General features: G+C 33.7%; 1 protein-coding gene across 3 annotated transcripts in view; it reads right to left on the bottom strand.

Annotated features, from left to right (window-relative positions):
- Positions 1 to 17,690, bottom strand: part of LOC105466712 (SPARC (osteonectin), cwcv and kazal like domains proteoglycan 3) — a 483,715-nt gene that overhangs the window by 292,727 nt on the left and 173,298 nt on the right. For 2 of the 3 annotated variants that reach the window (XM_011715825.3, XM_011715826.2), the window contains exon 3: positions 11,487 to 11,532. In XM_011715825.3, coding sequence (XP_011714127.1) covers positions 11,487 to 11,532 — 46 coding nt within the window. Of the gene's footprint in view, positions 1 to 11,486; positions 11,533 to 11,929; positions 11,950 to 17,690 lie in introns of those variants that run through there. The other variant, XM_011715827.2, reaches the window with a different exon arrangement.

The raw sequence follows: 17,690 nt of genomic DNA, 5'->3' as shown, positions 1-17,690 counted from the left end.
CTTGATGAGGCAAGACATGTAAGTTCATATTGATTGATAACTAGTCATAAACTTTTCTATCTTTTTGCAAAGGCCAAATTATGACTTTTAAATCATTGCATGAATTTCCCAAAATAAGCCACCAAGAAAAATTCATAATATGAATTTATGGTTTATGTTAGAAGTATTGGATTGGTTGGTTTATGGAGCTTGCCAACTCACTTAACACTATTGACCTAAACTTAAGACACTACAAAGCAATTTAGATTCTAACTTTGGCAGTCAGACAATGATTTTCTATAGGCATTTTAATATTTGTTTTCAGTGGGGGTTCCACTATCTTTACTCTCTATTCTATAACAATTGAAACTAAATGAGAAGACTAAGTGGTGGTTGAAAATATGTTAAGTAACACTAGTGCTATGGCTCATGCCTGTAATCCCAGCACTTTAGGAGACCCAGACCAGCAGATAACTTGAGGTCAGGAGTTTGAAACCAGCCTGGCCAACATGGCAAAAGTCTATCTCTACATAATACAGAATTTAGTTAGCCGGGCGAGGTGGCGGGCGCCTGTAGTCCCAGCTACTCGGGAGGCTGAGGCCGGAGAATGGCGTAAACCCGGGAGGCGGAGCTTGCAGTGAGCTGAGATCCGGCCACTGCACTCCAGCCTGGGTGACAGAGCGAGACTCCGTCTCAAAAAAAAAAAAAAAAAAAAAAAAAAAAGAATTTAGTCAGGTGTGGTAATGTCCACCTGTAATCCCAGCTACATGGGAGGCTGAGCCAGGAGAATCAATCCCTTGAACAAGGGAGGTGGAGATTGCAGTGAGCCAAGATCATGTCACTATGCTCCCGAGTGAGACTTTGTCTCGAAAAGAAAAAAAAAGAAAGAGAAGATGTTAAGTAGAACTATTCCTGAGCGCCATATATATGGTTTCCCCTAGAAAGTTATAAGAAGAGTATAAAAATACTAGACATTATCTTAATTAAAGCATGTAAGAGACAATTTCCTGAAATAATTATATATTAATTATACTGTCTAGAAAGATCTAGTATTCACTAGTAGAAGTAAATATGTTCAATTTTTCATCTTTTTAGACATCTAAGACTATGTAAACAAGCATTAGTCTAGAGTTTATATACTAGATTGTTAGGTAATTTACAGAAATACAAAAGAAAAAAAAGCAGTGTGTGATATATTTCAAAAGTGAAAGTATTATACACATGATTTCATATTGTTTTAAAGTAAGTGTGAGAAGAAACCAGACATGCCTAATACATATTATTACATAGTATTTTGTTATCCAGATGATAGGAAAACTAGAAGATTCTGACAACTGTATAAAACTGAACATATCTGGAAACTTCAACAGCTAAGAAATAGTATTTCCTTCCATAACAAATGCCTTAGAAAAACATATTTTCAGCTAACACATAAATTATGAAAGAATATTTCCATGGTGGAAAATATGTAATAGAGAGAAACTTGTTTTAGTGAAGACAATTTTATGGGTTTCTAAATCTAAGGCCATATTAAGTCATTTCTGATTAAGTGGAAGGCTCCAGTTAGATACAATCCCAGTACAACTGGGATTGAAGAGTTGAGTAGTCATTGTATTTTTATTTATCTTTCTTTCATTTTTATTTATCCTTGTAGTTTTGGCACAATTAATTACACAATAATCATCTTGACATAATGGATAAATAATGATAGATACGTATGTGGGAGACAGGTATTTATGTAAAAGTGCTTGTTCACTTTTAAGAATTACTGGTGGTTGAACCATAAAAATATAATTTATCTAGTTCTCCAATAAGAAATGTTAACTGAAAAATCACTTAGCTTTTTTTCGTATGAAAGTTAAATCCTAAACCTATGGAGATCATCAGATATGCAAAGATAGGAACAGAGTATACTCCAAAGTATTTCAAGCAAAGTTAATTTTCTTTTTCTTTTCTTTCTTTTTTTTTTTTTTTTTTTTTTTTGAGACAGAGTTTTGCTCTTGTCACCCAGTCTGGAGTACAATGGCGTGATTCCGGCTCACTGCAACCTCTGCCTCCTGAGTTCAAACATCTTTGAGATTTTTATTGTCTTTGAGTTATTTCCCTTCCTACTAATGAAAATATTTATAAGTAAAGTGGGTACAATATTAGCAAATTTCAAATTCTTTAGGATATTAGCTTCTTCACAACACAAAGTATACTGTCTAAAAGGCTGGAAATGAAGTGCAGGTTGATCACATGTGGAACTTTTAGAGGGTTTGTGTGAAAGCAAACACACTAGACTCGCTGGTGTCTCAATGAGGATTTTGAAATACAAACCCAGATTATTTCACCTCTTTTTTATACAGACCACGAGTCAGTTTGAGAAGCAGTGCAAATATATGTATTTTGACCTCAGAAATGATTTTTAAATAATATTTGATATAAAATACATTAGAATCAGGAAAATGATGCTCTAAAATCTAGATGTTAAGTGATGTATTATCAGATGAATGCTCAATTTATCCAAAGATCATTTATAAAGATCAGACATTAGGGCAGTCAGTTTAAAACACTGTATTTCTAGATTCTAAAAATTAGAATACAAGTTACAAACACCTCATATCCTCTCTTGTGGAACAATTATAAATATGATTCAACAACATATGCCAAATGATTGACCCTTTAGCTGCCTGTGTTCAGCTGTGCCATTCCCACCATGTCTTCTCATGAAAAGGGTATAGTCTGAGTTGAGAAATAAACCAGGCAAGCTGATTATAAATCACTATTTCATAACAAAAGAGTAAATGTCCTTCAAAACCACAAATACAAAATTCCAAACCTCCGCTACACCACATACTAGCTTTATATTTACTTTTTGAGGTAGTGTAAGTGTCTTCTATAAAATACTTGACATATAGCTGGTGTTTGTTCAACGGAGACAATGATTTTTCTTTGGGGGTTTCCTTGCTTCCCACAATTTATTCTCAAAGCCCTTTGGTACCTGCTTCTGACACCAGATCTGAAAAAGTGAATAGGTCAGTTAAAATTCTCTGACACTTTGGGCTGTTTTCATAAGAAGAACTCTTTTGACACAAAATTCTCAGTACTACTAAAGGAAATGACAGAAATGAATTATTTTGATAAGCTATTGCTAGTACCCTATGATTCTCTACTATGCCTGCATAAAATAACAAATTTTGGAGTTTAAAACACAATCACATTCACAGCCATTAGGATAGATTTTAATTTTAAAAAATAATGTTGACAAGGATAAGGAAAAATTGGAACACTATGGATTGCCAGTGGGAATATAAAATCATGCAGTTGCTATTGAGAACAATATGGTTGTTTCCCAAATAAATACAATTACCATATGATCCAGCAATTCCATTTCCAGGTATATAACCAAGAGAACTGAAAGCAGAGACCCAAACATATTTAGACACACACATTCGTAGAAGCATTATTCACAATAGCCAAAAGGTGGATGTAACATAGGTGTCTATGGAGAGATGAATAGAGAAACAAACTGTGGGATAGACATACAATGAAATATTACTCATTCTTAAAAAGTGGGAAATTCTGACACATGCCACAACATGGCTGAGCCTCGAAGACATTACACTAAGTGAAATAAGTGAATCACAAAAGGACAAAGATTGTATGATTCCACTTATAGGAGATGTCTGGAAAAGTCAAATTCAAAGAAACAGAACAAAATTGGGGTTGTCAAGTGCTGAAGGGGTGGGAGAAAGGAGAGTTATTGTCTAATGCATGAATAGTTTCAGTTCATACCCAATAAAATGAAGATAGTCATTAATGGGAAGATGAAAAGGGTCCTGGAGATGTATAATAACAATGATTGCAAAAGGATATGAATGTACCTAATGCCCCAGAACTATAGTCCTTAAAGTGGTTAAAATGGTAAATTTTATCTTACATTTATTTTGCTGCAATTTTTTAAAAAGTAAAATACAAAAAAGAAAAAGAAAAAAAAGCCTAAGCACACACACCAAGGGCCCAGATTAATTAAATCAAAACATTCAGGGATCAAGAGATCAATTGAATCAAAACATTCAGGTATCAAGCCTAGGCAACTATACTTTTTAAATGAGTGTGAAGTAATTCTCCTGTACAGCCAGGACTGAGAATCACTTCTCTAGCCAGTAGAGGCTTCCTGGTAAAAGTATGACTTTCTATGTATGTCCAGAGTTTTTTCAATCCTTATAATAGTTCTTGCTCTGCTAGATTAACAAGGCTTGAGATAATAATATTGTTTCTTTCTTTTGTTTTTTCCAAGATAAACTGTATCCAGCTTTATTAAAGATACTTTCCATAAACAATTATGCTATCACAGGAAGGACATGGGCAGACAATCTATAGCAGTATACAACAACTTTCAAACTCCCTTCTTCAATGGACTAGCAAAAGACAGAAAACCACTGTAAAACCCAATGAAGTCTTCATCTGATGCTCTGAACAGGAAAAGTTTAGAGTGAGGGTTGACATTTCACACTTAGCGTGTTTAACTTTTCACAAGCCAATCCTGACTTTCACCTGACACCTAATTATTGATTATCAGTGTGTCAGGCAATCTGGACTTTCCAGATTATCTGATAATTATCGATTATCAGTGTATCAGGCAATCTGGACTGTCAAAAGAGCAGTGGTTCCATTCCTAGATTGTGGGTCTTCAGTTAAATTCTGCAATTGTCATTTCACTTTCTGAAAGCCAGTATCGGCTTCTGAACAACATTGTTTCTTAAATTACTAAATACCTTCTAAATTAATTTGATTAATTTCCTGCTCTCTATATTTGATTACAGCTTAATAACACATAAGGAAATGGAAAATAGATATAATTTGCCTTCTTGCACACCCATGTAGGCTAATGTGATATGAAGCAAATCAAGTATTATATACTAATCTTCATTTTACCTTATGAATTAAAAACACAGACCTTTACATAGTATTTATTATTTTATGGAACATGTACCTTCATTTGGTATAGAACAAAACAATCTAAGATTTTTGGTGCTACATTTTATGGGTTATGGTGTAAAACAAATAAAACACCATCATTGTATAAAGAAGTAAGAATTGGATAATGAAATAAATTTCTCATTTAGAAGCCCTATGTAGTTCTTAGGTACTAAATCTGACATAGAGTAAATGAGCATTACTGTTGGTTTCTAGGTTGAATATAATTTCTCAGCAGGTTTTCCTCAGGGATACAAAGGACTTCTACGATCTAAGGTTGCCAATATGGATGATGCAACCAAAGTAGGGTATATACATTGATAAGACGATTAGAAGTTGAATGTCTAAACAGGGAACTTGCCCAAACATATTCAAAACTCCTAAATCAATTCATGTGAATTAATCAAATACTGGTTCAATCAAATAAAGGCTCAGAATTTACATTTCTAAATGACTGAAATCACTTTCAGAAAATACTGTAATCATGTAATCATCCTTGTATGTTGCCTCCACTGAATTTCAATACTGGGAACACCAATTTTTCCACTAGAAAAATGACAAAAGTCCCCAAGCTCTTAAACAAAGCAGCATTATGATACCACCATGCCCCTATTGTGAAGGATGGATCAGACCTTTCTATTGTTTCAGAATACTATCAATAAATGCCATCTGAAAACATAAAAAATGAATGATACTCATGTAAACAAGTAAAAATTAAAGGCATCTGGGAGACAGCCAATATCAACATTGTCTAATCTACGTAACCGATTCCTTAAGAAGCATGATAATGCATTTTAAGAAGAGGAAGCTAAGTTAGGGGTGCATTTCCTCAAACACTAGTCTTTTTCAGTTTCAGAAATAATTACACCCATAATACTATGAACAGCACTGTTCATTGGAGGGAATAAAAGCTCCAGATGAAATCTCAACAGCTTGTCCTTTGTAGCCAAATACTGATTGCAAAAGGACATAACAGGCTGTGACTGTTATTATATATGAGACATTTTGCAAATGGATGGAAAACATGATGGGAATCAGATAAAGTTCTAAGAAATGATTCTGAAGAGATTAATACAATGGATAAGTATATAGCTAAACACATGACTGCTCTTCCAAAGAGCTAGTTATTTCTTTCTCACAACTCCCCCTCCCCCGACCCTCTAATCCTTTCCAGAATGCTTCCTCTAGTTGTAAGTTTAGCTGCCATGTATCTATCTCTCATGGCTAGATTATCTGAGCTGCTTGAGTTTAGGAACGGTTTCCTCACATACCTCCTCTTCGGGAACTTTCATTGAATTATCTGCCATCTTGGCCACATGCTGTGACTCACGCAAGTAATCCCAGCACTTTGGGAGGCCGAGGGGCAGATCACCTGAGTTCAGGAGTTTGAGACCAGCCTGGCCAACATGGTGAAACCCTGTCTCTACTAAAAATACTAAAATTAGCCAGGCGTGGTAGAGGGCACCTGTAATCCCCGCTACTCAGGAGGCTGAGGCAGGAGAATTGTTTGAACCCAGGAGGCAGAGGTTGCAGTGAGCTGAAATCAGGCCACTGCACTCCAGCCTGGGTGAAAGAGTGAGACTCTATCTCAATAAAAAATAAATAAATAAATAAATAAATAAATAAATAAATAAATAAGAACTCCAATCTAACAAACCAGTAGGAGTTAGGCTGCCCTTCCTGAGAGGCTCTGATTTAAGAAGAAAGCACACAATGAAACTGCTGAGAAAAGACAGAAGGGTGCTGATCTGAGCCACAGCTACACTTCTTGACCCTAATTCAAGATCCCCAAAAATGTGCAGGAGCAGGAGAAACACATCAAAAAATGAAACGGGTTCGTTCTTATATCTCTGGATCTCTCTATATTGATCTTCTTCATTTTTAATCTATTCATAATAATTTACTACCATGGTAGAGACCAAGTAGGGGCACACCAAGCTCCTTTGGATAGCAAAGTTAGGAAAACCTAGAAAGCATATTTTCCTTCTAAATCTTTCACCTTAGGACACCTAGAGATTTATGATATTTATCATATGCTGATAAAAGGTGATCCTTGTAGATGGGGTACCTCAGTTCAAGCAGATTCTCTGAGCAACTGTCAGGATTCACTGCTAGGAACTTTACTGATGTATCTCTTATACACCAATATTAATCCATGACCACAAACAAGGCAGATTTAACATAATGAATGGAAAAATGTGAATATTTATTTTTGAAAGCTACAGCATATTTATCTAAAGCATTGATTAAATTGTTCAAAATCTTCATCATGCTACCACCTAGGTTCACACATGCATTTTCCCTTTAGTTTATTTATCATAGTAAATATAGTAAAGAATATACATTTTATGCCTTATTCAACATATATGTCCTCATCAAAACAATTTTTCAGGTAATTTCTGTCATGTCAACTCATAATTAACTGCACTAATGAAGAGAAATAATATCACAGAAAAATCAGTGTGGAGATATCCAGACCAATTTATTGTTGGTATTGGTGTGCTTTAGTTCATTTTGCAGCAGATTTACCATCATCAAAATAGTTTCTACTTAAGCTTATTTGAAAACATTTTATTTCCCCAAAACTCTTATTATTTTAGTGGTAAAAAATAAAGAAACTGGAAAAATGATTGATTAAAAGAAACTTAAATGAGATGAAAAATATGTCACGGTTAAACCAAAAGGTAGATCAGGTGTATATGAACGATCAGTTGATTTTACCTGGAACCAAATTTGCAAGGGTAATTGTGTCTGTCCTTGTGTAAATATGTAATCAATATGTTTATGTATGTATGTATATGTATGCATATGTAGAAAAGAGTTTTGTGCTGAGAAGTTACACCATTCATATTAAAAAATATTAACATTTTCATTGGTGGTACTTTAATTTCTGCATGCTTTATGGTGCATTCTATAGAAATTGAAGAAAGGATAACTTTAAATGGATATATGAATTGTTAAAATAGTATAAATACCAGTATTAAAATATAATGACAAGGTAACTTTTTCTTCACTTTTTTTTTGAGACAGAGTCTTGCTCTGTCACCCAGACTGGACTGCAGTGGCGCGATCTCCACTCACTGCAAGCTCTAATTCCCGGGTTCACGCCATTCTCCTGCCTCAGCTTCCCATGTATCTGGGACTACAGGCGCCTGCCACAGCGCACAGCTATCTTCACTTTTTTTAGGAAACATGCAAACCTCTTAAAAATGAAATAGGGGAAAATCAACTTATATTGATATAATATGGATGTCCATAATTCAGTGAAAAATATGGTAAATTAAAAACTAAAAATACTCAAAAAAAGTATTTTAAATGGTTTCATGTTCAACATACCAATAAGCTTTTGAAAATAATACTTGAAGGAAGAGTCTGTCATCAAAAAGTGAGAAACATACGAGAAATGAACATATCTCATGTCTTTTCTATCTAGATGATGTACACTATTTAGATGGAAATAGGATTATTTTGCTCACTCTTCAGTGTGGTCTACAACTAGGTTGGTTAATTTGACTCAAAGCCACAAACAAATACACATATCTCAATCTAATTTTTGTTCTATTTTTATTTTTTTGATACAAAACTTTATTACATGTTTATCAACCATATATGTTCAAGAAATCAAAACTTGGGATCTGACAGTCTGTTGTGGGAAGTCAGGGACCCCGAACGGAGGGACCTGCTGAAGCTGTGACAGAAGAACATAAACTGTGGAGATTTCATGGACATTTATTAGTTCCCCAAATTAATACTTTTATAATTTCTTGCACCTGTCTTTACTGCAATCTCTGAACATAAATTGTGACGATTGCATGGACATTTATCACTTCCTCAGTCAATACTCTTGTGATTTCCTATGCCTGCCTTTAATCTCTTAATCCTGTCATCTTCGTAAGCTGAGGATATATGTTGCCTAAGAACCTTGTGATGATTGCATTAACTGCACAAATTGTTCATAAAGCATGTGTGTTTGAACAATATGAAATCTGGGCACCTTGGAAAAAGAACAGGATAACAGCAATGTTCAGGGAACAAGGGAGATAACCATTAGGTCTGACTGCCTGGGAGCCGGGCAGGACAGAGTCATATTTCTCTTATTGCCGAAAACAGGTAAGATAAATATTGCTGAATTCTTTTCCTAGTAAGGAATATTAATAATTAACAGCCTGAGAAAAGAATGCATTCCCAGGGGAAGGCCTCTAAAAAGGCTGCTCTGGGAGTGTATGCCTTATGCAGCTTTAGATAGGGATGAAACCCGCCCTAGTCTCCTGCAGTGCCCCCAGGCTTACTGGGATTAGGGAATTCCAGCCTGGCAAATTCTAGTCAGACTCATTCTCTGCTCTTGAACCCTGTTTCCTGTTAAGATGTTTATCAATGACAATGCATGCACAGTGGGACATGAAACTTCATCAGCAATTCTAGTTTTGCCCTGGTCTTGTGACCTTGCCCTGCCCATTTGCCTTGTGATATTTTATTGCCTTTGAAATGTGATCTCTGTGACCCACACCCTATTTGTACCCTCCCTCCCCTTTGAAAATTGCTAAAAAAAACTTGCTGGTTTTGAGGTTCAGGGGCATCGTGGAACCTGCTGACATGTGATGTCTCCCCCAGACACCCAGCTTTAAAATTTCTCTCTTTGGTACTCTTTCCATTTATTTCTCAGACCAGCCAACACTTAGGGAAAATAGAAAAGAACCTACGTTGAAATATTGGGGGCTGGTTCCCCCGATAATAGTCCAGAAAATATTGTTTTAACTTTATTTCTAACATTTGTTCAAGTTAGTGGTAATATTGTGTAGCAATTAGGAAATAGGTTTGGGGGTTCAGACTGACTGAATCTAAATCCCCACTCTGCCACACTGTGGGAATATAACCTGGGCAGGAGCTTAACTTCTTTCAATATTTTAACTTTCTCATCTACTTTGCAGGGTTATAACAACTAAATTAAATAATATATATAAAAAACTTGGAGTAGTCACTCAAAATAGGACATTCTTCATAAATATTAGCTATTATCATGCATAAGCTTATTCCTGCCTGATAAACATAATATTTTTAAGTTAGTAGGTTAAAAACCTCTCTGAATAGTAAAGCAAATCAGTCTTGTATCATTAATTGTTTGGAAGACTCTAAAATAGCATCCTTTTTTTAAGAGATAAATTGCAGTTCAACACAATGTCATGCACACATAAAGGAAAATAAAAGCATCTATATTATAACTGGATGCACCGAGTATGACAAATTCCATAGCTAACACCCATTTTACAAGGTTTATGATTCCATCATAAAAATTCATTTCCCAAGAAAGCCAGCAAATAACATCTCTGTCTGCATGTCATTATTTTTTTATTGCCTGTGTTTTAGAGCATTGGCTTGACTTATTAGCAACAAATTCAAAAATAATTCTTTTATAATTTTAAAATGCTGATCTCACACACACACACACACACACACACTGGATGATAGTGAAATCAAATGAAATATATAAGAAAAAAGCTCATTTTAAGAAGATACTCGATTTGAATGACCGTTTCAGACTCCATGTTAATACCAATGTTGATGATGGTCTATGTCTAGGTCCACATAGGTGGTTTCTCACTCATACAGCATGGGTGTTGTAGCATTCACCGCAAATATTAAGTAAAAATCTGGTAACATAGCAAAATACTCTAAGCTTTTTTAAATAACATACTATGTCTTCATCATCTAATCACTTACCTAAACACTCTTACAAAGACTTCTATTTTTAAGTATGACTACTTCACAGAGTATTATCTTTTGCATGGTTACTATATGCTCTATGTAAAGAAGAATTTTTTTTTTTCCTACTTTGCACAGACTATAGAAAGTTACAAAAAGAAACTTTAAAAGTAAGATACTTTTTAAATGTGAACTTTAGTAAACAAATCTCTTTAGTTATTTATGTAACTATGATTGCTTGGGGTTTGATGTGTCCATTCTCATTGCACATGTAGAAGTATTTCCATTTTCATCCATATTTCCTGTTTTCCATTTAAAGGTAAGTTAATCAGAATTGCAAGCTGTTTGAAAAGAGGTGGGGAAGCCCCAATTTTGTGTAACATTTTTCCTTTTGGGTCTTGTTAAGACCCCAGCTGAGTCTAATTATGAATTTACTCATCTTAAAGGAAACCTTTTATTAATTTGAAAAGAGGCAAAAAAAAAAAAGCCATTTGTTTTAAAAGTTTGCACAAATAAATCTATTGCCCAGTGAATGCACTTGAAAACTGGATGAAGTGACTTGTATCTACTGATAAAAATAAACCTGGTAATGTTCAGAAGCCCAAATCAGTCCTCTAAAACATGTATCTAAAAATAAAAGACATCCTGACATAATCATGATAACTAATTGCTTACTTCTAAAAATATTATGCTGAAATATAAGTAATCATTGCATAAATTTTTCCATTCATGTAAGCTCTTGTATTTAGTATTTTCAAGCCTAACCACACAATAAATATCATTTCTAAAAGCACAATGATTATGAACATGTAAAGATTTTTATTTTAAAATAGTTAGATTCTTACCCTGATCGAAGGGTTTTCCCGGACTCCAAGTGCGGAAATAATCATCCTAAGGGGGAAAATAATGTGAATTGAGTGTATATGAGTAATTAAAATGCAAGGATTCATATAAAATCTAAAATTAAATATGAAACACAGAAGCTGTATACAAACCTCTACTTCCTGCAATGGCAAGCAGCAAATTATAAAATAAATAAATAAAAATAAAAAAGAAACAAGAGAAAAAGAATAGTTATCAAAAAGGAACACACTGTTTACAAGTTACAGAAATGTCTTCCAATAAATGTGTTCATTTTCATTGCAAGTCAATGGTTAATATAACAATTTAACTATTTTTGGTTGCCACTTCTCCTAAATATTACAATGCAATATTTTCAATTACAATTCAGTGCATAATATAACATGCAGATAATTACCCTAAGCTAATAAGCTATAAAGTATCTTACCAGTTTCCAATTATACAACTTCATTGTCCCCTAGTACAACAGTAAGTGGAACTATTAATATAGCAGGGAAAATACCAAGTGATTCCGCAATGGCTCATGGGGTATAAATATGCTTTATGCAAATCATTCTCTTGTTAATCGAATATCTAAGGAGTTCATCAAAATGCAACCTAGAAGTTGAAAAACATGCACACCTAATTAAGTCCTGCCTAAAGTTTAATTCTTTAATATGGAAAAGAATCAATGCAATATATTTACAATATACTTAGTAAATATGACAGTATAGCACAAATGTAAGGCAAAGCATACTGGAAAGAATTTTGAAAAGTAAGGCCAAATAGACTGTCTATTTATTTACTGTTTTTACCGCTCTAAAAGCCTTATAAAAGTTCCTCATTAATATCACATTTTATTATAAATTAAAAAGATGTCACTGTTGAAATTAATACACTGTTGTCACTATGGTAACCTGCCAGAAGAGAGTAGCACATCATGGTGAAGTTGTAACATTTCCAAGCTCTAAACTGTTAGACCCACTCAAGTCAGTTAATTGGAAAGCTACAGAAGCTACAGAATTCAAAAGGGGTGAGCAGAGATTCTTTCTCTTTGTACAAATTTAAGGGGTACAAATGTAGTTTTGTTATATGAATATCACATAGTGGTGAAATCTCAACTTTTAGCGTAACCATCACCTGAATAGTGTACATTGTTCCCATTAAGAAATTTCTCAGCTCTCACCCCTTACACCCTCCCACCCTTCCAGGTGTCTCATGTGTATTATTTCACACTCTATGTCAATGTATACACATTATTTAGCTCCCACTTATAAGTGAGAACATGAGGTGTTTGACTTTCTCTTTCTGAGTTGTTTCACTTAAAATAATGGCCTTCAGTTCCACCCATGTTGAGGCAAAAGACATTTCATTCCCTTTTTATGGCTGAATGGTATTCCATTTTCTTTTCGCAATCACATGTTGATGGACAGTTCAATTGAATCTAATATATTTACTCTTCTGAACAGTGCTGTGGTAAACATATGAGTGCAGTTATCCTTTTTATATAATGACTTATCTTCCTTTTTTGAATCTTCTTTCTAGCCTCTTTTTCAGTGTCTCCACTGTATAAGGAAGAAAATGCAGCATTGACTTCAATCATAGAAATAAATACAATCCTTTAATTTATTTATGAAAATTTTAAATTAAGTTTCAGGAGTTTTTTTAATGTGACAAACAGTTAATCAGTACTTTCTGAAACTGCACTCCACTAACTTCAAATTTTTTAAAAAATGAAACAAAGAGAAAAAAATGACATCATTGTAGTTGATACATTTATGTCCACATAGGGTTATATTAAGAGGAAGGCAAATTATAGCAATCTATACCCATAGATTTTCCACTAAATAATCTAGGATTAGATTAAGAAAGGATAATGCTACTAGATAATTAAACAAACACTGATTATTTATTGTCTTTAAAATATTTTTAAATACAATTATAGCATGATACAATTCTTGGAAAATTAGACTTTCAAATTAAATTACTCCAATAAACGTCTCAAAACTTGAGCTGAGCAACATAACATACTCATTTAGTATCTTTTATTTTTAAAAATGTATCTTACTATTTGAGGATGATGACTATTATTCATTCCAAGCGTGGGGAGGAATTGGGCCGCTATGGTTTTACGTCTCTCCTGAAGCAGAACAGAAAGCTAGACATGCACACATGAGTGATGGCTTTGGAGACAGGCAAACCAGAATTTTAAGTCTGGCTCTACCACTCATTAGCTGCATCACTTTAGAAAAGATGATGGCCTAGACTATCCTCAGATTCCTGTGACGAAAGTTGGAAAAATAATTTCTACCTATTTGACGGGAGATATTGGGATTAGTTATCAACTGTGTAAAATGCCAGCACCATACCTGGAATAAAGGAGGTGCTATATCTTAATAGTTACTCATAAGGGTCAAGTTTATGTCTGTCAGTGTCTTTGGGTAACACCATGGACAAGCTGTCATTACTGCTCACCAAATCCTTTGTTTTTCTGATTTCTTACAAGCAGCCATAAACTCCTCCTCCTATTTTCAAATCCAATGCTCTCTCCAAAAAATAATAATAATAATAATAAAATAAAAATAAAAATAAAAAGACAAATGTAACAAATTTTTAAATACCTACATTTATTGCTATAGTGAATGCAAGAAGAAAAATATTTTTGCTGTCATCTCAGATTATTCTGATATGGTACAGCTACCACTGGCAATACCTGAAAAGATGTGGTTAAGTTTTTATTGTAATAGTGACTCCATTCATATAAAAATCACAGAGTCCAAGAAGGTGGAAAAGCTGTAGAACTGACATTGTCAGCACTGAAGTCACATAATGTCAAAGTGGCATGTTTCACACAACACATAGTGTTTGCAATACTGAATACCTGAATAGATGAGCAGGAATTAGGGGGGGGATGTATATTTTAAAAGAACATAATTTTAAAATCTTACCTCAACCACATTTAATGATCTTCCTTCAGAATAATATGGTCAAGCTTGGTGCGTTTGGGACCACAGCTATAAAAAAATCTACAATCACAATTGTGAAACAGGAACTTGGCTCTCTTGGTTATGTCAAGGGCAATCTTGAAGTCTGACCACAGTGGGGATCAGACATATATATGATGGAAAAGGAAGGTAGCCCTACTACTAAGCCATTTTTAGATATATTCTTTGTGTTCTGACATCATTAGACATTTTTTTTTATTAAAAAAAATAGTTTCACCTCATTAAATCTTAGGAATTTTGTCAGGACGAGAAATAAAAGTATTTTCACGTAAGTGTTTATTCAGGCACAATTTCTTTTGTTCCAAAACCTTGTGTGAATATTGGTTGTTTTCAGGCTTCAATTTATATCCAAAATAAGCCAACCAGGGATTTAGAAAACAGCTACAAGAGATGCCTTCAATTGGAGAAATTCTGGATTTAAATGACTGAAACCAATCCTGAGTGCTTCAAGAAGCAAAGTTTGATTCTTGTCACACACATTCAAAAACTTATGCAGTGAATTACAGAGACCATTAGAATTTAATATTAAACCATTGCCAACTTCTTGTAGTTATAGAAATAATAACTGCAAGTTGTCCACAAAATAAAGTCTACATAAAAATTGGGCCTATGTGTTTTATTGTTTAAACTGTCTTTTTCCTTGTGGTTTTAATGCTGTGTCCTTTTCTCTAATTTTAAATAAAATATATGTGCACTTTATTGAACACACCTATGTATTGTAGAGCACAGTTTCTCATCCTTAGCATTATTGATAGTTTGAGCCAGATAATTCTTTGTTGTGTTAGGGGTAGGGAGACTATTCTGTGCATTGATCACTATTTAGTACCATCCTCTGCTTCTACTCATGAGATACTGGTGGGGACACTCCCTCAAGGTGTGACAAAAGGGAAATGTAACAAGTTATTGCCAAATATCCGCTGGAAGAAAAATCACTCTTGTGAAGACAGCTGATGTAGAGTTGTTGGTAAATAAAGACAAATGAATCAAACTACCTTACAATAAAGTACTGCTACTAGTAGCAGATTTTCTGCACACATATTTTATAATATTGAAAGCATATTAAACATTCTATTTTAAATGCAGTTTTTTGTGTAATATTTTATTAAGAACATTTTACAACTGTATGAGTTTTTTCTCCAAAATATTTAATGGCTATATAATACCCTTTGGTATCGACTTACTGTCATTTATTTAACTATGCTCTCATATGTCTATGCTCTATGCCTTTATATTGCTTATCATATTTAGCTATAACAAATAACATACAAATATATCTGACTAAATTTCTATTTTCTTATAAATATAAAACATAACTGAAAGTTCAGAAAGGTGATTAGTAAAAATAAACACAACACCCAGTATGGAGAGGCTAGTTTCCTCTTCCAATAACTGGTTACAACTAGACTTTGTACAGGTGAAGTGGGTCAGAAGGATAAGCTTTCACGGAAAGATCAACTGTTTGGTTCATTTGTGTCCACACAGCTACGTCTGTACTGATAAACTCTCCCATTGTCTGAAGGAATAATTTGGATTGGCACAGAACTAGGTCAGAGATTGCTTAAGCATCCTCATAGATTTTGATACAGAATCAATTGGGAATAAGAGATCTTGATGCCCAAAAACTCCATAAATGCCTACAGATGAACATAAAAAGACTAACACTCAGCCATTATGTTAGCCATTATTAAGCCATTTAAGCCATCCCAGTGGCATGAAGAACTGTTTCGGCAATAAAGTCTTTCTGAAATCTATGTTTGAAAAAAAATGCTTACAAAGCATCACACTTTTAAATATTAGTAAACAGAGATACTATTGAAGTCTACTGAACACAATTTTGTTGCATATTTTCACAACTATTTGGCAATTTATATTAACTGCTTTAAAGTATTTTAAAACTATAGAAAAAAGATCACATCATTATAAAGTGAGACACAGAGGATAATACTTTTGAAGGCACACTTCAAATATAAAATGAATGTCAAAGTGATGATTATCAATTGTAACTATTTTTGTTACAGTATGCTCATATTCTAAGCAAATATGACAGTCTCGATCTAGGTGGGGTATAGAATATTCTGGTGAATCTATATGAAAAGAGTTTAGCTAATAATATTCCTATAGTATTTCACTTTCTTACCTGAAGTCTGATGTCACTAGGATTTCATATAAGACCTCTGTATAGAGTCATCCATTTGAAATACATACAAACGAACGTTAGATTCAGCTATGGTACTGCCAACGATATTTATTAACATTTTATTATTAAAATGAACATCTTAGCAATACATTCTCCCTTAAAGTAATAGCATCAATGCTATACTATACCCAAAAAGCAGACAGCCTTTTCCAATAGTACTGTCTTACTTTTTTCTTTTTAATTCACAGTCCCAACTGACGTTACATTGTTTATTTTATTTTTTTCTCTTTTTCTTTTTTTTTTTTTTTTTTTTAGAGACGGAGTCTTGCTCAGTCGCCCAGGCTGGAGTGCGGTGGCGCGATCTCAGCTCACTGCAAGCTCCGCCTCCCAGGTTCTCGCCATTCTCCTGCCTCAGCCTCTGGAGTAGCTGGGACTACAGGCGCCTGCCACTATGTCTGGCTAGTTTTTTTGTATTTTTAGTAGAGACATTGTTTATTCTTAAGTCATTCAGGATTACATTTTATTATGTTAATAGTTATTAATTGTATTTCATTAATGTATCACTGTTTAAGATATTTAAAATGTCATTTTTCCTTTTGTTCCAAAAATAAATACCTCACTGTTTTACGAGTGATCTCATTCACATAACAATTGGCTCCAATTTCAGTTACATTAGGATGAAAAAAATAAAAATTTAATAAAATGCTAAAAAGAATAATTATGAAAATTTAAGGATGAATTTGTCCTGGAACAAATTTTCAAATTTTAGCTTAACAATTTCAATTAATATATATTAGAATGAAAAATAAATATCGAAGAATGCAAACAACAAGGAATAATAGAGCATCAGGGAAAAGACCAAGCTCTTAGAAGAAGAAAAGTCTAGGCTTGAACCCTGTATCTACCATTTACTCTGATATTTACACTCTGACTTTCAATTTTATTTTCTGAAAATTGAGACTAATAATGTGTTAAGCTTTGTAAATATTAAATTAATGCATACAAACTATTAATATAGTTCTAGTTCACAATATGTATTTTTAAAATGGCACTAATTATTTTTATAG

The sequence above is a fragment of the Macaca nemestrina genome, chromosome 3 (genome assembly GCF_043159975.1).
Source record: "Macaca nemestrina isolate mMacNem1 chromosome 3, mMacNem.hap1, whole genome shotgun sequence".
Taxonomy (NCBI): Eukaryota; Metazoa; Chordata; class Mammalia; order Primates; family Cercopithecidae; genus Macaca; species Macaca nemestrina.
Note: the sequence above shows the minus strand (reverse complement) of the source record. Positions and strands in the feature narration are given on the sequence as shown.